Source organism: Dermochelys coriacea, chromosome 14, assembly GCF_009764565.3.
Source record: "Dermochelys coriacea isolate rDerCor1 chromosome 14, rDerCor1.pri.v4, whole genome shotgun sequence".
Lineage (NCBI taxonomy): Eukaryota > Metazoa > Chordata > Testudines > Dermochelyidae > Dermochelys > Dermochelys coriacea.
Genome location: NC_050081.1, coordinates 27,053,375 through 27,077,907, shown reverse-complemented (window position 1 = coordinate 27,077,907; position 24,533 = coordinate 27,053,375). Strand labels below are relative to the sequence as shown.

Sequence of the window (24,533 nt, the reverse complement as noted above, 5' to 3'; positions counted from 1 at the left end):
TCTATTATTTCATCTAAACCAGTGTGTTTGATTGAAGTTTTTGGGAAAACACTACTTGAGATAACAAAGGCTGCTGCATAAACATTACCCTTTGGAATGCCAGACTATTTATGAGTTTATGCTGCCCAGGGGTCTACTGAGCAGTTTAAGATTTACATTTCTGGGATGCAAGGCTGGGACTAAGAATATGCAGATGTTGTCCTGTATGTAATTCATGGCTGGCTGGGAGAGCAGTCATGTATTCACCTGGGAGTGATTTTTACATGCTAGTGTGTGTGTGTGTGAGCACAGGAGATTGCTGTTTACCAGCAAAGGAGTCTGAAAGGCATCCCAGGCTGGAGAGTTAAGGGGATACAGCAGTTCAATGGGCCATGTTGCACCCCAGGGAATATCACAGCTGGCAGGTTCAAAAAGGTTTCATTCTGGATCAAACTGAAAACGAAAGCTTTCAAAACTTTTGGCAAATTGAAAAGTCAGAAATATATTTGAAAAAAGAAAAATGTTGAGATGGGTTGAACGACAAGCTGGATGTGACTCAATTTCTTTTTTTTTTTTGCTTTGTTTTGGCCTTTTTAACAACAGCAAAGGAGGCCTACATTCACTGAATGGCCAGAAAAGGAGGTAGAGCTGGAGGTTTCTTCTTGATAGCTTTTAGCCCATTGGTTGGAGCACTGACCTTTTAGGAGGGAGACCTGGAGCCAACTCCTATTTCGCTGATATGGGGAAGGAACTTGAACTTAAGTATCCCACGTTGCAGGGGAGTATCCTAGCCACTGGGGTATGGGATCATCTAATACAGAACTTCATTATGAATCATTATGAATTGCACAGTATGAGTGATAATGAATGCTCACTCAGCCAAGGCTGAAAAAAAAAAGAATGACTCTAGTCTGGTGTTAAGGGCATTCACTTACGAACCATAAGACCCAGGTTCAAGTATCTGCTTCCCTGACTCGTTAATTATTTTTAAAAGTGGAACAGCCTCAATAGGTGTGATTGAAATAGACCCCCTGTGAAGCTAGGTTATAGCTAGGGCATTGTCCTGCACTGTAGGAAACCCATGTTGAAATCTCTTCTGAAGTTCTGACTTCTGGGACTGAACTTGGATCCCCCACATTCTACGCAAGTGCCCTAACCACTGGGCTAGAAGTTATAAGAACACTACTGCCTCCTCCAGCTGCTTTGTGACTCTGGCCTGAAAAATCAAAATGCTTTAGTAATGTCAAAACAAAAATTACTCATTTTGCTATTACTGAAACATTTAAAATTTTCAGTTCACATGAAACTATTTGGTGAGCTTGACACAAATTCACGAATAGTTTTCGGTCAACCAAAACTGCACATTTCAGCAAATAAACTACTCACCAAATTTTTTTTGCCCAGCTCTATTAGAAACCTTCTTCTAATTTTCAACCTAAATGTATTCACAAGCAGATTATCCCCATTTGTTCTTGTGTCAACTCTGTCCATTACCTTAAATAGCCCTTCACCCTCCCTGTACCCTCTCCCCAGATGTATTCATAGACAGCAATCAGATCCCCTCTCAGCCTTCATTTTGCTAGGCTAAACAACTTATGTGCCTCCAGCCTTTTCTCATAGAATAGATTCGCCATCCCCAATCATCCTGGTAGCTCTTCTCTGCACCTGTTCCACTTTGAACTAATCTTTCTTGAACACAGGTGACCAAAATTATACACAGTATCCAGAAGAGGTCTTATCAAGGCGAGTCTATTTTTACTGGATATACCTTGCCTGATACATCCTAGGATTGCATTTGCCTTTTTTACAGCTGCATCACGTTGATGGTTCATAGTCATCCTATAATCAACTAATACAACCAGGTCGTTCTCCTCCTTTGTCACTTTCAACTGATGAGCCCGATCTTATCACAGAAATTCATTGGAGCAGCAGGTGGGGGAGATACAGCCACGTGTGTAATTGTTATGACAATGGGCTTTTGATTTAAAACAACAATTCTGTAAATATGACAACGTGATCGGCCAATGTATCTCTGTACAATTTATTTTACAAAGGATGAGATGAAGCACTGAGGTGCATACACACTCATGAATAATGCAGGAAAATACAGTTTACTTTTTGCAATAAGACAGAAAAATTATGTATAACAAATGCTTTCAACACTTAAGGACCAGATCAACAGCTGGTGTAAATCAACTGCCCTATTAACTTAAATGGAGCTATGCCAATTAACCCAGCTAAGGAGCTGGCTCTTAAACATTTTGAGCATTCAATTCTTCAGCCAAAATGACTCCATCATATGTTTTTATGGGACAATGACAACATTACAATTTACATACTGATCAAAGATTTACTGTTGTTATTCAGATACAGATCTTATGTTACATCAGTTATTTAAGGGTCTATTCAGACAATATTTGTGGAAAGATATAAAATTTTGATTAAACACATTTTAAAAAGAGGTCATTAGTACTGGCAAAAGACAACTGTTACTTTAAAAATTTAGACAGTATTTAGCAAAAGGACCATATAGGCAACTACATTTTATTAGAAAACTGCTTTAGAACATGGCTCACCACTGATCTGATCTGCTTTTGAACAACTGCAGTTAGACTGTCTACCAAACTACTCACTGGATTTCACACCTTCTTTTGGACTGTTGAAACAAAGAAAACAATTTTAAAAAGAGAAGATTCCATTTGTCTGATATTGCCACCTGCTTTGTCCAGAACAGACTGTGTATGACCAAGTGAATGGAAATTGGGCAAACCCCCAAGGCAGCTTTAAAAATCACAGCATCAGTACCCATTACTCTGAAGGAGTAGCAAGTCTCAGGACAAACGTTCCTAAATCTAAATGACTAGACAGTGACGTCTTGCAAACCTGAGCACCGCAAGAAATACTCTTCAAACTCCAGTCCCAATCCTCAGCCAATACACATGGTAACCCCACCCACATGCTGAGTCACTTTGCCACAGTGACAGCCTCAGAGGAAAGAGTCCACATTTACAGGGACCTCATCAGAAAACAGCATTTGGTTGGGTCCAGTGTGGCCTTTATTCAGACCCATTATGTGATGATTGTTGCTAGTTTTAATAGCACCCCTGTATGGAAGGACCTTTTGTTGTAAGATTAGCTTAGGAGGTTGTTCTGAACACCCTTTAGGAGAGGGTCATTTCTCTTTGTGTGGCATGAATAACTCTACCCTTCCAAGGCAAGTGTGACATAGCCCCTGGTCATGTGAAGTACTGAATGACCTCAACTTCCACTGAAATGAATGTGCACTAGAAAGCTCATAGGATCTCTCCCAAAACAAGGAATAGGCCCAACAAAGAGCAGAGGAGAAGGAAGCAGAGGCTAGTGGAAGACGAATGGGCAGTGATTGGGCCTTCTCTTTAACACGGCTAAAGTTTGCTATACCCTCAATTTCAGTGGCAAGCATTTCTGATGTCCGTACTTGACATTAATAATCAGTGAGGTAATATCAAGTGGGTTTGGGTCTGCACTGAGTGACAGTGTGGGAGCAACAAAGGGGAACTCAGAAAGCTGCTGAGGTCTATACACTGGCTGCTCCTGAGCTGTGGAAGTTCATAAGGTGGGTCTATGCATTTTTATACCTGTGTAGCTGTAGCAGGTACAATTTAAAGAGGCACTTAGAATTTGGGGGAGTTACTAATTGTATTTTTGGGGAATTGAAATTGAGATTCAAACCATTGTTCAGTTACTTAAGAAATCTGCAGCAATGAAACCAGTTTGCTCAAATTGTATTCCTGGAAGCTCAGGGAATCTGAACACAGTAACTGGTAGGCTTTTCCTGCATTCCTACTGAGTTTGTCTTTCACACCATAACTAAAAGATAGTCCAACTTAATATAAGTCAAGGGAAATTAAATTTGCACATCTGTTTCAAATTTGATTAAATATTTTCTCTGTTTCTTATGCTATTGACCTGAAATGTTATTTAAAAGGTCTTTACAAAACTTTAGTAATGTACGCATGTTAGAATCATATCTTTAGATAGGCCCAAAAGGCCTTCTGCCTTGTGGAGTTCATGGGATTAAAAATTAGAAATCAAATTATGCCAAGTATTGGTCCCACTGGTGAACAGACTAGGAAGGATTAGTGGAGTCTATGGTATGTAGCCCAAAAAGGAGTAATTGCACTTCCAACCACAGCAGCTTGAAGCATAGTTTGAGTACCAATCACTTTCAGAAATTATCCAAGAAGCATGACATTGTGTTCTGAACATCAGTGCAATACAAACATGCCAGTTACACCTGAAAATCTAAACTGAAGAACAAAATGCTTAGAAACAGATATAGCATTGGTGGAAATGTGTCTAAAATAACAATTAGGAGCTTACCACTCAGAAACAGACATCATATACCTTTATAGATAAGATCTACTTTAAAATATGACGTAATCACCATTGCACAGATAGCAGTTGAGGAGAAGAAATCCCCAAAGAAAAGACATGCTAATGAAAAAGAATGTGTCCTCATTATGTCACAGAAAGAATGCATGTGCTCCCAAGTCTTGGAGGATGCCTGAGGTGGGGTTTGTGTAGGTAGGACCCTGAGTCACGCGGTGGCCTAATGTAGTTCTGGACACGACCACACTACCAGGAACCTGGGAAATCTTTGGACATGACATGGGTGTTGCCATACATCAGTATCCTGATGAACCCTTGAGAAGTGACCAGGGAGTCACTGTATTACTGAGTATCAGGCAAGCCAGTTCACATGCCATGGTGAAAAAGATCTGGAATAACAGTAGGGCATTTATCTATGGGTATATTATGGATCTTGTACCAACTGAATTCTTCCCAGCATTGTTTTGGCCATAATTTAATTCAAATTAGTAGCAGAATTGGTGTTTCTGTATTGGGGTGGGAAGACATTTGCTCGTGACGTGCTGATACTCTCCCCTGGCTCTAGTAGTTACTGCTCCCTCTAACTCCCAAAGCTGGTCAGACTCTGGATTGGCCTGATCTCTAGAAGTTTGTCCCATGGCTGGATCCCCTGAACAGATAATTGTATTTTCTTAACAAAACTTTTGGCAGATGTTGCTCTTGTGGTGCAGGTGGTTAGCTGCATCTGGGATCAGCTTTACGAGGCTGATGGACCCACTGGGTTCTCGAGCTCTTGGAAAAGGACTGAGTAGATTCAGCTAGTGCAGAACACAGCAGCTGGTGCCTTGAAAGGAGAGACCCACTGTGATCACATTGCTCCACGAGCCAGCTACCCACTCTGGGAACCTTCAAGGGGTGGTTATGATCTGTAAGGTTCTCGATAGTCAGGGAGCCAGCTGTGTGAGCAGCAGTCTGTCTCCCTGTGTCTGACTGTGGGAGTAGAGATCTAACAGTTCACTCTTGCTGTTTGCCATGGGGTTTGTGCTTTCTTCACTTGCTGGCAGCAGAGCATGGTGAGTGGTGGGCCCCTCCCACTTTCCTGGCTCCCCATCATGGTCTGGCAGAGCCTGGGTTCAGAGCGCTGCAGTACACTATGGATATGGAAGCTGAGCCTTGTGACTCTTGTATAGAGAAGGAGCAGCCGGGAATATCAAAGGGTGTTTGGGTCTCAGTATGTTTTCATTGATGGAGAAGCTCAGGTGCCATGTTAGAGGGAGCCCACAGACTTTTCTAAACCCAACAAGTAACTAGGTCCCCTCCAGCCCACCATGGTAGCATAATGCCTTGTCTTTCAGCAGATCGTGAAGTTAATTTTCTTTGAATAAGCTGGAGCCTTTCACACTCAGGTATCTGAGGCTCTTATTTTTGAGTGCTCAGTCACTATTTATACTTGAAAGGTCACGATTTGTTATTTAAATGGAAGTCTGAATTACGTACAAGACCTTATTTAGGCACCTAGATCAGTAGTTTGATTTCCAAAGATTCTCTTTACCTATTAGCTCCCATTTACTTCCAAGAGACTTGTGAATGTTCAGCACTTCTGGAGAGCAGGTCATGTATTTCTATATGTGGATCAAGGAGTCCAACTTACCCATTTTTTAAAACTTTGCTGAAATGCAGAGGTTAGGTAGTACCCTTCTCAGACAGTCTGAGCAGTTATTACTAGTGCTGGTTTGAATCCATTGACCCAACCTTCTCCAAAAGATTTAGTCATAATTCCCATTGAAAATATCTGATACGTTGTTAAAATAGTGTGTTGGGAATGTAACCTTCTGCCAGAGAACGGTTAAGCACACTGGTCACACTGTTGTGTAGGAACATGCAAATGGAAAGCAGCAACAAAGCAGTGTGAAACTGCACAGCAAAGTGAACACAATGAAACAATAACTCTGTGAGCAAGCAAACATTTTCCTCTTTTATACACTGCAATGGAGAAGGTTTGCTTCTAGTGCTCATTGCAAACAAAGTCACAGCTGTTCCAGGGAAGTGGCTCCAGATGTGCACTTAGGCAGAGTTGTATATGAGAAAATTACTCTGGTAGGCGAAAAAAAGCTATTTGTTCCATGACTTCATGATTTTTTTAGAATAACTCACTCATCTTGTAAAATGCAGCCTCCAGAGCTCTCAGGCTGTCACAATCATTGACTCAGTGTTCCTAAGAGTGAGCGTCTCTCAGACTTACAGCAACCTGAATGCTTGAGTGGCTGCACAAAAATGCTGGTTATGGATCTGAGAGCTTTTAGAGCAGGTTTGGAATCTTTCAGCAGCCTCGTTTCATCTGTGAGAATAGCTGGTGGCTTGTCAGTCATTGAAGAGGCAGATATGACTCCTATGTTAAAGCCAGGGTTTAGCACATCCAGCTAGCAATGAACTGGAAATGGCAAATGTGTTGGTTCCAGAAAGAATTCAAAGAGTGAGAAAGATAGGCTTTAAAAAGATGGTTTGCTTTAATTAAGATGCATCAATAAATGGCTGCCCAAAAATGCACGGCAGGCTGGTGTATGAAGACAGAAAAGGCTACCTATGTGTGACATGCACACTGTTTTACATTCTATGGTAGAATGTGAAGGACTCAGACAAGCTCAGGCTGCTGACAACATAAAGAAGTTAAAATGGATAGATTACACTGCAGTTGTGAGGGGAAAGGAAGTGTTTGAGGCCAAGGAAGGAGTAGATGTGAATGAGATTGAACAATGTGGCAGAAATGAAGGGGAGCATACAAAGCCATTCAGCCTAGACAATGGTAATAAATATTCCACCCTTGGTGAGCGAGGACAATCAAGCTGAGAAAAGTGGCTACTGAAAACCCAAAACTGACAGTCAGCTGGATACAAGAGGCTGGGGAGCCACTGCTGAAGGATGTGGTTCAAAATACCTGCATTTGTTTCAGATTTAGAGAAAAGAACAGTACATCACCTCTGGGGTGAAAAACAAGGCATGTGACAAACAGCATCCTGAGAAATGCTGGGAAATTCCCCCTAATTGTCCTTTGTGTGGAAACAAATACACAAATCATAAACTGGAGATCTTCTAGTGTCAACAGTAAAATTTCTTTGGAGTCTCTTTAAATTATACATGACAATTGTCTAACACAAAAAAGTATTGCAGTCCTCATTCTGACTCAAAGATTAATTTATTACTGACATAAAAGATTAACTGTCAAATAGATGCTAGTTATTTTAACCTGACTGAAATATTTATTAGCAAAAAGAATACAATCCCAACTAGTAATATGTATATATACTTAGCGTTTTAAACAGGCCAGTTTCCAAAAGGTAAATTAATTATGAGCAAAACTTATTGGGGACAAAAAACTTGAATAGAAATGTATACATTAAATAATTACTCATTTAAGAATGCTTTACTACATGTCCCAAAGTCCACGATTCTTCAGTCATGAGAAAAGGCTGTTCAGTTAAAAAGCAAACAAAAAAAACAAATACCCATAAAGCCCTCCACTAGCTTAAGAAGGGATGTGAAACAGGAAAAACAAAATTGCTGAATAAAAAAGGGGAAATTGTAATAATAAATATAAATTAAAGTTAAGAAATGCAGGTAATCGATAAGAGAAGCTGAAGGTATTACCAAAAAATCTATGGTCAATATGGTTAAAATAATTATTTTAATTTATTTATGTCCGGTGATGTAGGTTCCATTACTAGATGAAGTGCTAAAATAGTCAGTAATGATGCAGAAAAAGAAGAAGTGTTCAACAAATATTTATGTCCTGCATTTGGAATGAAGTTGAACTATGTAGTTATTTATTTATAAAATTATGGTGAAACATTTTCTGTTTCAACAGTAACTAAGAAAGATGTTACACAAAATCTGCAAAATGATAATTTGCACCTAAAAGTTTTAAGAGTTGGCTGAAGAGCTCTCCAAATTATTGATTTTAATTTGTACTAAATCTTGGAAACAGGGATAGTACCAGAGGACTGGAAGAAAGCTACTGTTGTGCTAATAGACAAAATTTTCAAATTGACCTGCAGTAAGACGTAGGCTCTTAAATGCCAGAGTCACTTTTGGAAATTGTACGTTTGAAAACATTGCCTTACGTTTTATTGACTTTTCCAGTGCCTGTCATCCAAAGTGCTCAGTAAAGATAACAGAAGGACACATCACTAAAGCAGAAAACCAATGTAATAATAATCAAACCAAACAAGTGATGAGGATTGGGAGTGATCAGAGGAACAGCAGGAAAGTCAGGATAGCACAATGTGATGTACTCACTAGAGCAGCAAGGCAAGTCAGGTGAACTGGGTTCTAGTCTAGCCAGTGTCTAAATAGTGAGACAGGTGGCTGAGGGGCACACACTTTTAATACCATCTAGGGAAAACTCCTCTCTGATTGGCTGCCTGGCCCCATTTGTCTGCCTCCTGGGGAAGAGCAGCTAATCACAGCTGCTCTTTTGCTCTCTCCCCCACCCCTCAGGAGTTGACACCTTTCTCACAGGAGACGAAGGAGCAGAAAGCCCAGCAACTCACGGTAACATGGAGATGATTCTGATCAGAGTACTAAGCTGCAGTCCCAGCACGCTGGTGCACCAGCTTTGTAGGCATGATGGCAGAGGAGAGCTGTAAGGTGGCATTTGAAGGAGGACATTGTAAAGGCATTGCAGGTCTTTATAGAGAGCCCCTATGCATATGGGGTGGTGTGAGAGAAAGTGTGAAGGATTTGCTGGGCTAAACAAGCCAAACTCTTTTAATTTCCTCTAAAATCATCTTTCCATTCCAGTGATCATCCCAATAGCCCTTCTCCAAACCTCTTCCAGTTAACAATGTGATAATCAAGTAGCAGGACCAAAAGAGCCAGAACCAAGTTTTCTGCTGAATCTTAAAAAAGGATCTTGCAGTCCTGTGCAATGTCAAGAAGGGGTTAACTGCAAAGTTTAACAACAGGAATAATATTGGAGACAAGAAAAAACTGTAATTCAAAGATAATGTCAAACTTACACAGCTGTATAACATCAAAGAGCTATGAATATCAAAGGGCATTGGTGAGCATTCTGTCCCTAGTTCTGACAGTGAGAAACAGGAACAAACAACATTGGACAAGGGGCTTCAATTATAACAATAGGTTCCTGATGTTCAAAAGTACTGGGCACCCTCAACTCCACTGAAAGTCAGTCAGCTGGATATGCACATGGTTGGTGCCTTAGAAAATCTGGTTGGCAGAGGAAAATATTTTGAAGAGTTTGCAGCCCCAATGAAGTCTTCTTTGGCTGAAGGTTCATATCCACAACTGGTCAATTCCGTTGGTAGTCTAGAAGTACTCTTGGATTCCTCGCAAATGTTGACCTCTCACATCACAACATCTGTGAGTAATCTCTGTCCCATCCTGGCAGATCCTGGCCTTGGTTATTTGTGCCTCCATCACTGCTGGACTACAATGTGATATACCTGGGCATGAAACCTTCAGCTCTTTGGAAACTCCAACTAGTGCAAAACACTGCAGTGTGTCTCCTTAGCAACACAGGCTATCCTCTTGCTCTACACTGTGACCTTCCCACAGAATTTCAAATCAAGTTCATGGTCTTGGTCCTTATCTTCAAAGCACTGCATGGTCAGGGCCCTAAAAGACCATCTAAAGCTCCATGACGAAGCCCATAGTCAGCTACGTTCTTTTGGCACAGTGGAACACTCAACAATAAGAGTCAAGCTTATTTGTGCAGGAGACAGAATTTCCTCTGGGGCCAGTCCAAGACCGTGGAATGAACTCCCCCAGGAAGTAATGACTATTATAACCTCACCACATTCAACCTCCAAGTGCAAGGCACATTACTTTGACCTTGCTTTTTCTAATATAAACATATAGAGACAGGGATATTTAATAAATAAGAATTTTTTAAAAACAAGACACTTCACTTCATGGTTTTCCTTCTGGGGGAGGATGAGAGAACAAACAACATGTGACAGATGTGTAGTTGCACTGCTGGAAAGTGCATCATCAGATACTAGTGATGAGTGCAATATAAAGACCTATACAGAATAGAATAGACCTGCTAACTATCTGCAGACATCTGATGGGTGTAAACATCAAGGAAAGCGAGAAAGAGATGGAGAGACAGAGTGCCTGGGCATCCAAAAGGCTACAATCTAGGAGTTATTTTGAGGAAATTAAACAAAGGCCAATTTAAACTTGGATCTGTTTGGCTGGGAAAGGACCTCCCAAATGGAGTGTTAGAAGATCCTGCAGAAAGCAGAGACTGTAGGACAGGGTGGGCAAACTTTTTGACCTGAGGGCCACATCGGTGTTGTGCAACTGTATGGAAGGGCAGGTAGGGAAGGCTGTGCCTCCCCAAACAGTCTGGCCCCCACCCCCTATCCACCCCTTCCCACTTTTCGCCTCCCTCAGAACTCCTGCCCCATCCAACCCCCCCTGCCTCTTGACCTTCCGCCCCTAACCACCCCCTAGGATCCTACCCCCTATTCAACTCCCTCTGCTCCCCGTCCCCTGACTGCCTGCCCCGAACCTTCACCCCATCCAACTACCCCCTGCTCCCTGTCCCCCGACTGTCCCTCATCCAACCCCCCTGCTTCCCGCCCCCTTAGCATGCTGGAGCCAGCCATGATGCCGCACTGCCCGACAGGAACGGCAGGCCAGAGCGCTAGTGGTGCGGCGAGGTGAGGCTGCAGGTGAGGGGCGACAGCAGGGGAGGGGTCGGGGGATAGCCTCCCTGGCTGGGAGCTCAGAGGCCGGGCAGGATAGTCCCATGGGCCGGATGTGGCCCACGGGCTGTAGTTTGCACGCCTCTGTTGTAGGACCACACCCTGTACAGGCAGAAATGGACTTGAAGTCTAATTTATTCCATGGTAGCTGTCCACTTTTTGCCACTGAAGTCAACCAGACAATAAATGAGGTAGCTACAGCACAACCGAGTCCTTCCTGGTAAATAGGTGGTACAAGAGGTCCCTTTCAATCTTACTTTCTATCAGCCTCAAAGAGAAATGTTGATGATACAGGGTCTATATGTCTCTGCATGGGATTATAAAACAGGAACAGGCTTGAACAGGTGTCTTTCCTCTGTGGGATTTTCTCCTAGCCTTTTGCCTTGTTTACTGCTTTGGGGAAAAGCCCATACCTCCCTGCACTCAGACATACTACCAAGGTAGTTGTGCTAAAACTAGCAAGGTAGTTGTGCTAAAAAGTATTATACAAAATCAAAGTACCCTCACAACACCCCTGTGAGGTAGGTAAGTATTATGAGCCCATTATTATAAATGGAGGAACCAGAAAAGTTATGTAATATGCCCAAGGCCATCCAGCTGAGCAGTGGCAGTGCTAGGATCCATGTTCAGGAGCTCCTTGCTTCCAGCATCATGGTCAAATCACTAGTCTGCTTCCTTGGTAGAGGCTTGCTGCATGGCTGTTCTTACATTCTACACAAAGAGTCATGCAATGGGTGTAGTGCACAGTCACTGAAGAACAGAGCTTGCTCTGTACCAGGAAGCAAGGTCCTCAGTTTCTCCAGGCAGCAGTATATTCCTGGCAGCTGGAAACTTCTGACAGGAAGAACAGACATCTGGCTTCTTAACACTGGAATGTTGGGAGCTTAAGGCATAGCACAATGGGAACTGATGTGATGATCAAATGTGACAGAGATACTCCCTACAGACAATAAATACAAGGTATCTGGTAGCAGAGCAACCCCTTTGCCGTCCTGTACCTCTTTTGACCCTTTACAGATCCCATTGGCCTGGTTAAACCAGTGAAATCATCACATATCACTAATCAGATCAGTCTATATTTCCATGTCCACAGGTCTGATATCTCCAGTTTTGTGTTCTTGTACCCACACTTCCCTGTCTTTGGCAGGCTCCACTTTTTGAAGTAACTGATCGACAGGCTCTATTGTCTAAAAAGATCAGAATGAGAAGCAAATTGTCAAAAGCACATATCAGAAGACAGCAATTCCTTGCAACTGAATCAGCTGTGTCACTGTCACAGAAGTAACAGCCTCCTCTCAATTAGCTGGATCCATAAATGGGAGGTCAGACAAAATACAGGATTTGCAATAGGAATCATACCATTGGTGAGGCAAATCCAGTGTATGCTGCATCCAATTCTTGGTCTGACTGTAGGGTTGCCAACTTTCTAATGGCACAAAACTGAACATCCTAGCCCCGCCCCTTCTATGAGGCCATGCCCCCTTCCCTGTGGCTCTGCCCTCCGCTCACTACATTTCCCCTCCCTCGGTGGCTCGTTCTTCTCCACCCTCATTCACTTTCACTGGGTTGGGGTGCAGGAGGGGGTGAGGACTGTAACTGGGGGGTGGGCTCCAGAGTGGGGCCAGAAATGAGGGGTTCATGGTGCGGGGAAGACTCCAGGCTGTGGGTTGGGGTGTAGAAGAGGGTGAGGGCTCCATCTGGGGGTGCGGGCTTGGGGGTGGGGCTGGGTATGAGGGGTCCGGGGTGCTGGAGGGGGGTCCAGGCTGGGGGTGGGGCAGAGGGGTTTGGGGTGCAAGAGGGGATTCTGGGTTTGGGGGAGGCTCAGGGCTGGGGCAGGGGGTTGGGCCTTGGGGTTGGGGCACAGGCTTACCTCCGGCGGCTCCCAGTCAGCAGCGCGGTGTGTGTGTAGGGTGGGGGCTAAGGCAGGCTAATTCCTACCTATCCTGTCTCCACGCTGCGCCCTGGAAGTGGCCCCTGTGCTAGGCACTGTACAGACAGTCCCTGCCTGAAAAGCTTACCAACTATAAACAGACAAAACAACCAAAGGGTGGAACAAAGGGAGCACAAGTGTCCCTATTTTACAGATGGGAACTGTAGGCAGAGGGAGAGTAAGTGACTTACACAAGGTCACACAGAGAATCTGTGGCAGAACTAGCCCAGAATTCCTGAGTCGTAGGCCACTGCCTGATCTGCAAGACTATCCTTCCACTCTCTGTTTTCACTGGCTTGTTATTGTGACAAATGCCTTGCACAGGTTGAGTTTTTGGAATTGTCTGAGCAAAAACGGTTCAGCTTTTGTGAGAACGAAGTTAGTGGGGAAAAAAATCTGCCAATTTAAAAAAAAAATCAAACCATTGCTTGAAGTCCTCTAGATCTTCATGGGCTTGGGGCAGGAACTTGGAATTTTCAGGAGGATAGTCATAGGGTCAGAAAAATGTCTTACACTGTCCCCCCCAAAATATGTCTCAATTTAGCCAAGTTCTAAAATGTGGAAAATCACCATTTGCAGCTGAACTTCTTCAATGATTGCTCAATCTTGCCGCATTGTATTGTTTTGGAGTGATTGTCATGGAACTCAAGTATCAGAGGGCTAGCCGTGTTAGTCTGGATCTGTAAAAGCAGCAAAGAGTCCTGTGGCACCTTATAGACTAACAGACGTATAGGAGCATAAGCTTTCGTGGGTGAATACCCACTTCATCGGATACATGTAGTGGACATTTCCAGAGGCAGGTATAAATATGCAAGCAAGAATCCCTGATTGAACTAACCTCATTATCCCTAGCCTGATTCTTGCTTGCTGCCTCTGGAAATGTCCACTACATGCATCTGAAAAAGTGGGTATTCACCCACGAAAGCTTATGCTCCAATATTTCTGTTAGTCTATAAGGTGCCACAGGACTCTTTGCTGCTTTTGCATGGAACTGTGTTTCCATATGGGTTTCAGGCAAAATCCCTGCACCTGCACATCAAAATACTCCTTGGTCTATGGCAGGAGCACCTCCTCTCTCTACTGAATGGGGAGTTAAGAATTATTTCCATATTTTACAGATAGGATCACTGAAAACTGGAACAGTTGCTTCTGGGACAGCTTGGAATAGAACCCCAATTCCTTACCTATACTTCTCACAAAGGAAGTTCCACATCTATGTGTTTCATCTTGCTTTCTGTAAAATTCTGTTCTTTGCTTATCACTACAAACTCACTGATAAATGTACACATCACTTTATACAACCGCACACAGGAATCCTAATTCCCAATTGGCTGATCTAACTAGTAGATCACACTTCCCTCCAAGAGCTAGGAACAAAACCCAATTGGTAGCATTCTGCTGCTTAGCAAATAGTTGCACATGTGTTGATCCATTTTTCTTAAAACATGTGACCAGTCCCCTCCTCCTTCCCCTTCCAGGGAATTCCCTCCAAAAATTATATGAAAAGAATTGTCAAACATTTGTAAAATGAAGGACTCCAATTCCAGAATTAAGACTGCCTTTGCAACCTTAATTTGGCCCCTTGTGTGTTTGCATTATGGAAAAGTATTGAATTGAATGATCATGTACTATTATTTTCACAAGACACCTGCCTCATATGGTGCACAGAATGGATGTTAAAAGAGGCAGGGCTGTGTAGTGAATGAGGCTGTCCATAGCAGAAGATTGAAAGTATGCAGTAACTGTGGTAGTGAATTGCAGAAAGGGAAAACAGGAGCTTGTGTTTAAAGCAGTCTTCCTGGGACTTGTGAAATCTGGGTTCTTTCCTTAGTTCTGCGACAGACTTCCTATGCCATCTACTTAAAATGAAAATTTTCAGAAGTGGCCACTAATTATGTGTTCCTATTTTGTGGGTGACCAGCCCGAGACATCTGAGGCCTGATTTGCACTAGCTCAACAACTCAGAAAAATCAATCACCCAATCACTGTAGCACCCAAAATTACTGGGGACTTTTGCAGTTTGAGTTTAATTTCTCTGTACCTCCTGTCCCTATTCGTAAAATGGGGATACTAATACTTCCCTGCCTTTGAGGTGTTGTAAAGGTAAATTCATTAATGATTGTGAGACTCGGATACTATGGCGATGAGCACCACAGAAACATCGATGAAGAAATAAAAACTGAGTGTAAAATTTAGATGGCTTGTAGTAATGGAGGCACATGTTGAATGCTGAGGATAAACTACATAATCATCCAGTGAATAAAATATGTGATCATGTAATTAGAGAGTACCATAATGCATATGCACAAGGATCCAAATTAAGGTTGCACCAGCAGCTGTAACTCAGGTATTTCCTAACTTTTAGGTGCTTGACTTTTCAACCATAATACCATTCTTTTAACATATTTTCGTTTGAATATTATTATCCTGGGGAGACTGGCCCTTTAAGGAGAGTCTTGGCCCAGACTGCCCAGTAACTGCCTTCTTAAGGTCTATCTGGGAGTAATTCATTGTCCTAAGTGGCTGCTTAGTGGTTAATTAGTAAACAAGCACCTGGAGCTAATAAAAAAGGCTACCTGAGTTTGGTTAGGGAAGCTGCTCTCAGAAAGAGGGGCTCATGGAGAGAGGAGCAATCCCAGAGAAAAGGTTCTCCCAGGGAAAGGACAGGAGCAGCCCAGGAGAATGAACTGGGAGCCATTAGGGACTTATTCAGCAAAGAGCAGCATGGTCTGGGAAGAGTGGCAGCAGCAGAATGCCCCGCAGAGGCCCACGCCCCAGACAAGGAATTCAGCGTGAGAATGCTCCATGGCTAAAGGACCAAGATGTAAGACTAGTTACACCCAGAAGCAGAGGGTTTCCAGTGGAGAGCTGACTGAAGATTTTGCTTATGTTTTGTGTTGTTCTTTTCTATTTCATAAAAGAGACCCACAGAAGAAGGTGCTCTGTGATTCCCAAAGGCCTGCTTGGAACTGTTTATTGCTTGGGTGAGGGGAAACCAAGGCAGGGCTCACCACAGCACCAGGCCTGAGTGCAGTGGGGAGCACTGGGACAACCTGCACTATGACAATTATCTCTATATGTTATGATGTATACGGCTATGATTATATGATTTCTGTAATGTGAATATATACCTCCAAATATATCACAATATACTGAATACTACGCGCATCAGAATACATATCACATATGCAAGTATTTGAAAAGGTGCCAGTTTTACAAGATTTTACATTTTCATTTTGAAATAATGGTTGCTGTGATTACCATCTTTCCTGCAACAATGAAGGACTGTGTGGAGCTGTGTGTGCTGCTGGGAGAGTGATAAGCATCTATCGAGGAGAGGTGTAAATTAAAGTAAGGGGCTGCTTTGCCTTATGCCTTCCTGTCAAGCACTTCTCAGCCACATCCTGCACCACAGGGCTTTCCATTCCAGTGGACGTGCCCCTTCTGACCAGCTTCTCTGCTCTTCCATCTGTCTCACCCCCAGACTCTGGATGTCTCTGGAGATTCATGGTAGATGCACAACCACAGACTCCCAAACTGGCACCACTTACATCTCAGTCTCCACTAGACAGTGGAATTTAGCACACTGTATACAAGACCAGGCTTGAGTTCAGCAGATCCTCACTACAGCTTTTGGACCAAAGGGACCTAAAGGAAGAGTAGACTCACGCTTTGGTTGAACATGTCTGTCTCGTGCCGCAGCTGTGTGTACTGGCAAAGGTGCTGCCGAATCATTTCCACCCGCTCCACCTCCAGCCTCTCCAGCTCCTGTGAGAGAAAAATAGGCCCATATCTTGATCAATGGCTAAGCCCAGAGTGCTGCATGCAGGGCCAGCATAGGGTTTGCTAATGGTCAAGGTTCCCACCACTGGCGACAGCTGGGGCAGCTACCCCAGTCTGGGCTTCAGAGCCGGGCTGTGTGCACAGTGTCTCAGTAAGTACACTTAGTGCAAGAACAGGAGCAGCAACAGCAGGTCTGGCCTGTGCCCAGTGCCATTGGTGGGGGATCCAGTAAGGAGACAGTGGAGCAGGGAAGGAGACTTGTGCAGTTCCTCAACAATTCTGAACCTGGCCGAAGGTGAGAGTCCTTGGAGAGGGGGAAAGGCAGGAACTACAGAATCTGTGGAGGGCTGCTACCTCTGGAGGCAGGGGCAGGACAGGGACAACGACGCCCTGTTTCCTAGCTGCAGCTTACTGTGCTGCTAGCTCCAGAAGTTACCCTGGAAGCACTGCTCTGGAGTCCTGGTGACATGGGTTTATGCCCAGAGAGCTCATTCACTGGGGGGAATGGCTATGTGTAAATTAGCTTCCCATAACTCAGCCTATCCTTTTCTGTCCCCACTGAGGGTCAGCTGAGCCTCAGGCCACTGTGCATCTGAAGAAGTGTTTTTTTACCTACCAAAGCTTATGCCCAAATAAATCCGTTAGTCTTTAAGGTGCCACCGGACTCCTTGTTGTTTTTGTGGATACAGATTAGTACGGCTTCCCCCTGATACTTGTGTCTCTTGGATTCTGATGATGTATCCAAGCCCCCTGAACGTGGTCCCTGCCTGCTTTTTGACACTGCTGAGAGAGTTTGGCCTGTAAGACTTGTCAGGCCAGAAAGCTGCTCTGTCAGGAAGAAAGCTCTGTCTCTTACAATGACATGCAAAGGAGCAAACTTCTGCCTTCCATCACGAGAAACAGTGTCAGCCTTCACACCGCCTCCTCCCTGGGTAACCCATTCCAGAGCTTCACCACTCTCCTAGTGAAATAGTTTTTCCTCATATCCAACCTAGACCTCCCCCAGTGCAACTTGAGACCATTGCTCCTTGTTCTGTCATCTGCCACCACTGAGAACAGCCTAGCTCCATCCTCTTTGGAACCCCCCTTCAGGTAGTTGATATGCTCCATAGCTGAACTGGAGCCAGAATGGAGGGCTGTTTAGGAACTGACGGCTGCCTTGATTTAGCAGGTGACAACTTGGAAGGCATGTGTGGCTTGATGGTTGGTACCGATGCATCTGCCAACCTGTGCAATTTTTATCATGCTTTGGTGCCTTGGAACATACCACTTCACCGGGCTGGAACTCATGGGCAACGCTCTTCTTGGGCCTGGAAGAAGACTTACTGCCATGCTTATGAGCATGCTTTCTTGCCTCCCAACTAGGCACTGGTATGGGGTCCATAGTACTGGTACTGGCAGAACCAGACTCGATCTTCCTGGTGGAGGTGTGCTCCTGGATTTCTCAGGCCAATGAATAGGGGGGTTCCCCAGGCTGGATCTGACTGAGGCCTCACTGAGACCTCCACAAAGTGCTTCTTGAGGCGGAAAGCACAGCCCTCTTGGGTACGGCTTGGGAAGGACAGGCAGATACTGCACCTGGATGAAATGTAGGCTTCTCCCAAGCACTAGAGACAGAGTTGGCACTTGTTGTTGACCAAGAATGAATGCAGGCAGGATGCACAGATCTTGAACCCTGGCATCTTTGGAATAATTCAGTACGCATTCGTGGGTGCTGGGTGGGGAGTGGGGGGACTGGTGAAAAAACGGATCCCCAAAGTCTCTTAATTCCCCAAATTAACACTAAAAACACTAAAACTACAAGTAAAAACAGGAAAAACTATGCACAATTCTAAAACTTTTTTTTTTAAATGTGTCAGTGAGAGATGAGGGGACTCTAGCAGCTCTGACTTGGACCATGGGGTGGTGAGAAGGAACTGAGGGTGTGGTCAGTTCACCCCGTCCTTTATCGCCTCGGACAAAACCATGAGGCAGAGCAAGGGCACATGTGTGGACCTACAGACACTACTTTCAAATTCTTTGGCTCCGGACACATGTGCATGTGTAAACCCTCAGTGGAAAACAATAGGGACCATCACTCAAAAAGGAACCAAACAATTCTTTGTGGGAAGGATCATGTGACTGATTTGCATGTGGTTAAGGACACCTCTAAGCTGGAGCTGAAGGTATAATTTCCAGCTTGGACAGAAATATTCAAACTGGCTTTGAGTGAGCTAGTGCGCTATAAAGAGCGGTGTAGCTGCAGTGGCATGTGCCTGGGACTGGCTAGCCACCCCAGTACAATTCTGCCCAGGGCCTAGGTGCAGCTAGCCCATCTTGCTGCTTGAGCTGTGGTGACTACACGTCTACTTTTAGTATGCTAGGTCAATCAAAAGTAGTGCATGTACATCTATCCGAGCTGGAAATTACATCTCCAGCTGCCATGTAGGCATACCCTTAGACAGAAACTTCCCTGAGGAAGTTAAATAAAGAAAATTAAAAAAAAATAATCAAAACCTGAGTATGGGTTTCATTTGGAACTGAACTGCATTTCAGTCATTTGTCTTTATGCGTATGAAGATACAGCATTATGGGGACATTTCTCAACCTACTTTGATTTAAAACAAATCTTTCATGTTGCTTGTTGGGCAGTGGCCTCTGTCTGCTGCTGCAGGAGTTGTGAGCTCTATCAATTCCCCAGGAGTGAGAATCCTGCTCCTTTACACCAGTACACAGCAAGAGTCATTGTGCCATGGATGTCAATGGATTTTCCCCAGTGTAAATGAGAGAAGAATCAATCCAGCCCCACAGTAGGAGAGACAGATAATTACTTACCGTCAGTCATTCTGCTTCTCTGAAGAGATCACCTCTCAGGATTTTCACTCACCCACCTGCCTCCCCTGGGAGTTCATGGGCTTTGAGTGTTGAATGCTGGGTCTGCCCAATGGGCACACAGTTCTGAACAGCCCAGGGCTGATCTAGAATGGCTCATTCCTTTGTATTTGTTTGAAGAAAAAAATGGGTTACTTTTAAATTGCCTGTCAGGAGAGCTCCAACTTCCCATTCTTAAAAGGAACCGGCTGCAATCTTTAAAGCCCCTGAGGTACCGCTGTTTGGAGCATGCCCACAGGGAGCATGTGAGGTGGATTGGAGAAGAGCCCTGCAGCCCACTTACAGGTGCTTCAGAAGGCCTTAAATTACTCCTTGGGGAATCATGCACCACTGCGCAATGCAGAATTTTGCAGAAATTAACATTGTGTGCACAGAATTTCCTTTCCCCCACAGAAATGGGCTGCAATGTTGCTAGCCACCACTAGGGGCCGCTGGACCCAGCAGAGCCCAGATCGCAGACAGAAGACACTGCTGAGGAGCTAGAGGATTCCTGGCAGCTGCAGTTCCCAGCATGCCTTGAGGGAAGGAGAGGGCGGTGCACAGGAAACTCCGTGCAAGCCAGGGACGGAGCATCAGAATGTTACTCCCTCTGGATCCCTGGGCTCTGGAGGGAGGTTGTGGGTAACTGGGCTCTGGGGTGGGGAGGGGGGATTGTGAGTGTTTGGCCCCCTGGCTGGGCTTGGGTGGGGGGGAAGGGGGCAGAGAAAAAAGAACTGGGTTGTCATAGGGGTTTCTTTAACTCTCTACTCCTGGGGGAATTTTGGTGTGTCTGTATTGTTACAGACATACTTGCTGACAGGAATTTTGAAATAAATTACCAAACTAATTGAAACTGGCATTATTATGTAGTGTTATTTTGACAAATAAAATTTGCAGAATTCTGCAGATTTTTAAAATATTGTGCACTGAATTCTTATTTTTTTGGCACAGAATGCCCCCAGGAGTATTAAATACATAAATGCCAGGACCTTTCCCACATGAGTAACCCTGGAAGTATGAGCCCCAAGAGCGATTGTTCTGTGATATGATGCCTTCAGAGAAGCAGAATTACCAGCCATTATCTCACTCTATGTGCTAAATTGCAAAACCATGGGATAAAAAATGATTGCAAACCTTATTAATTTATAAATGTATTCACAGTTTAGCATGAATCTTTTACTGCTCTGCCCTCTTCCCATTATCCCAATTTTTGTGGCCTACTTCCACCATTCCTAATACCTGAGCAGCTTCAAACTACTGCCCCTTTACATTCATACTGCGAGGAAAATGCTTTCTTTTTTTCTCCCCAAATGACATTATGCTTGTTTTACTGGATGAGCAATATAGTGGCAGGTTAAAGTCTGTTATCTCTTCTGTATTGTGGCTGCAAATGGAGAGATATTAGGGTGATCGACATGACAGATTATCTTGAAGGGCTTTCATCACAAGGAGAAATACAAAAAAAAGAGCAGTATTAGAAACACAAAGTGCTACACACTGATACATACCAGAGTACTGGTCACCATTTCTTCAAACCACTTGGATTGGGCTTGATTATAAAGATCCACACAACGCATCAGGTCATCTCCTGGAAAAGGTCAAGATAGCAGTAAGTCATCCTCCTAGTCCTCATAAAGGAGTGGAGTGGGAAGTGACAGGTTACTTTTCATTTATAGTCATATATTTGAAGGCCAGAATTGACCATTAGGTCATCTAGTTTGACCCCCTAAACAGAACAGCCATAATTTCTGGTTGAACTAGAGCACATCTGTATTAGATCTGTTATGTGCAAACAGAAAACAATCCCACCATATACCCAGTGCTAGAAAAGGGCCAGTTGGCCAGTTTTCCAAGGCTGAAAACATTTATTAGAAAAAACTAATGGGGAAGGGGGATTTACACATAAAAATGTGAACAATAATTGGGACTTCTTTAAAAACATTTTTCTAGAAGCCCAAAAAGCCACAATTCTGCCATCATGAAAGAAAGCAACTTCAGTTAAAAAATCCATCCTGGTTAAGATGAAAAGTGAACGTAGCAATAAAAAGTTTAAAAACAGCAACTTATGACAAACTGAAACTAGGAGAATTTGAAAACAATGAATTCTGGACCCTCCTGGTAGCAACTCCACAGTTAAGACTGCATTTGAAAATGGGTTTAACATGGGGTATAAACCCTGATTTGTGCTGAAACTAGATGGTCATGGAATTTTAAAAATATATCAGGAAGAAATGGTTACTTACTGTAACTGTGGTTCTTCGAGATGTGATACGGCCGTGTATTCCACTCAGGTGTGTGCACGCCCAGAGCATCTGGAGCCAGAGAATTGTACCTAGCAATACCTGTAGAAGGGTGACATTCGTACCTCACAGCCATAGCCCGTCCCCAGGGTGTATGAGGCAGCACCAATATGACCCCCTCAGTTCCTTCACACCGAACGCCCAGAGACGAAACTCTGATGCAGAGGTAGTGGAGGGTGGGTCGTGGAATACATGTCTGCATCACATTTCCAAGAAATACAATTACAGTAAGTAACAGTTTCTCCTTCTTTGAGTAGGTGCAGCTGTGTATTTTATTTAGGTGATTCACAAGCAGTACCCCCAGGGGTGGGGCTCAGAGTCTATTGAAACAGACTGCAGGACCACCTTCTAAAAGTTTGCATCTACTCTGGATGCCACAGTAATGGCATAATGGTTCTTAAATGTATGTCTGTATCAACAACCATGCAGAAGCCCTGTAAATATCCAATATTGAGACATCACTTAAAAACGCTAGTGATGTAGCCTGCACTCTCGCAGAATGGGCTTGGACCTGCTGAGGGGGCACAGCTGAAGCTGTTTCACATGCAGTCTTGATGCAGGGAGCCATTCCGTAAAGTGCAGGGAGCTGAGTGAGCAAGTTGGGATAGGGAGGAAGAGGTACGGGAGGCTGAACCAACAGCACAAGAAGGTCCGAGAACCAGCACTGTTTCAGCCATGCTGGAGCAATGAGGATGAGTTTGGTCCAATCTGCCTTGAACTTGAGGATGACCTGAGCAATGATCAGTATGGGGGGGATGTTAGGATATAGATATTCAGGCCTGTCTGTAAAGGCCTATTCTCTATGAATTTAGGTGTATTCTTATCATTTAGCTAGTTATAGAGGTATAAAAGAAAGAAAAAAAGTCTCTGTCTGTCGGTGTAAGAGCCTTCTCTTACTGTGACAGTCTGAGGCCCTGTTCTTAGGCTAAGGCCTTTGGCCAAGCAGCAGACTCATGACTCATGGAGAAAATCCCACTGAGATGCTCCACAAAATGATTCTGCTCCTTGGGCAAGTGGACAGCTATCCAATTGTCAATGCAGAATTGCCACAGGGTGTTGCCTCTAGGCAGATTAAAATGGACTGTGCTCCCCTTGTTTGTTCACATAGCACATCATGGTGGTATTGCTGGTGAGTATGTGAGCCACTGAGTGTTTGATAGGGTCCCAAAAGCCATGGCATGCCTTGGGAATGGCCCAAAGCTCCAGCACACTGATACAGCCCAATGGCTCCTATTCTGACCACAGGCCCTGCACCCTCAACGAATCCAGATGCACCCCCCAACCCAGAAGGGGAGTATCAATAACCACTGACTGGGTTGGAGAAGGCCGAGCAAAGGCAACAGTCTGGCATACATTGCATGGGCACGTTCACCACTGTAAGGAGTCCAGGACTAGTGGGGGAGCCCAGATTGACTTTCCAGTGTTTAAACCAAGACGCAGCTGGTCGAGCAAATGCAATGTGGTGTTGACGTGGGCAAGAACTTCCTCTCTGGAGACACCCCTTAGTAGCCAGTCATCAAGTTATGGGAAGATGTGGATTCCTTTCCTCCTAAGATATGCCATAATCACAATCAGGCATTTGGTGAATATTTGGGGATCGGAAGAGTGGCTGAATGGGCAAACCATATACTGAAAGTGGCATTCTCCTATAATGAAATGAAGGAGCTTCCTGTGGCTCTGTAGAATCACCACATAAAAGTACGTCCTGAAGGTTCAGAGCAGTGAACCAGTCAATCTGAGACAATGTGGAAAGGATAGTCAGAGTGACCATTTGGAACCTCATGTATTTGATAAATGTATTGAGGCTGTGAAGGTCGAGGATGGGTCTCATCCCACCCTTGCATTTGGGTATCAGGAAGTGCTGGGAGTAGAGGCTGTGAAGTGGAACTTCCTCCACTGCTCCCATTGCCAGCAGAGAGCTGACCTGCTCAATGAGCAGTGTCTCATGAGAGAGGTCCCTGAAGAGGCACAGGGAGGGAGATTGGGGAGGAGGGATGGAGAGGAACTGGATGGCATTATCTGATACAGTGTCTAGGAACCCTGTTACCAGAAGTAATCGATCCCCAAGCATTGTAAAAGTGGGCCACCCTGTCCCCAAAGGGGCAGGAGAAAGAAGAGGGGAGAGAAACAACTGGACCAGTGCTCTGGACCAAGGAGTCAAAATGGGCATGTAGAGGGCACCACAGGAGGGTGCAGGGCCTCGCCAAACCCCAAACGTAACTGCTTCCTCTTGTGGGATCTCTCTTTCTGGGGTAGTCCCAGTGTTTCGGGGGAAGGAATGCACAAAGCAGTGCTGTGTGCGATACTGCTGCTGCTGAGCACCACAGTGACACCTCTGTGTTGATGGTGTATACACCCCCAAGGACCTCCAGGTCACTCTGGAGTCCTTAAAGGAGTGCAATTGGTCATCGATCTGGTTGCAGAACAAGGTCCAGCTGCCAAAAGGCAAGTCCTCAATGGCTTGCTAGACATCAGGAGTGATTCCAGAGTTTTCCAGCCAGGAAAACTCTCTCTTATAGTGGCTACAGAGGCCATCACCTGACTGAAGTGTTCACAACATCAAGGGCAGACCGCAGGGGTGTCTTGGCCACCAAGCAGCCTTCTGTGACA

General features: G+C 44.4%; 1 protein-coding gene across 9 annotated transcripts in view; it reads right to left on the bottom strand.

The window, feature by feature from the left end:
* Nucleotides 1–2,004: 2,004 nt before the first annotated feature.
* GAS7 (growth arrest specific 7) overlaps nt 2,005–24,533 on the bottom strand; it is a 224,225-nt gene continuing 201,696 nt past the window's right edge. For all 9 annotated transcript variants that reach the window (XM_038371401.2, XM_043496449.1, XM_038371403.2 and 6 more), the window contains 3 exons: nt 21,132–21,211; nt 16,660–16,758; nt 2,005–12,247 (listed from right to left, as the gene is read on the bottom strand). In XM_038371401.2, coding sequence (XP_038227329.1) covers nt 12,134–12,247; nt 16,660–16,758; nt 21,132–21,211 — 293 coding nt within the window. In that variant the 3' untranslated portion in view covers nt 2,005–12,133. The remainder of the gene's footprint in view (nt 12,248–16,659; nt 16,759–21,131; nt 21,212–24,533) is intronic.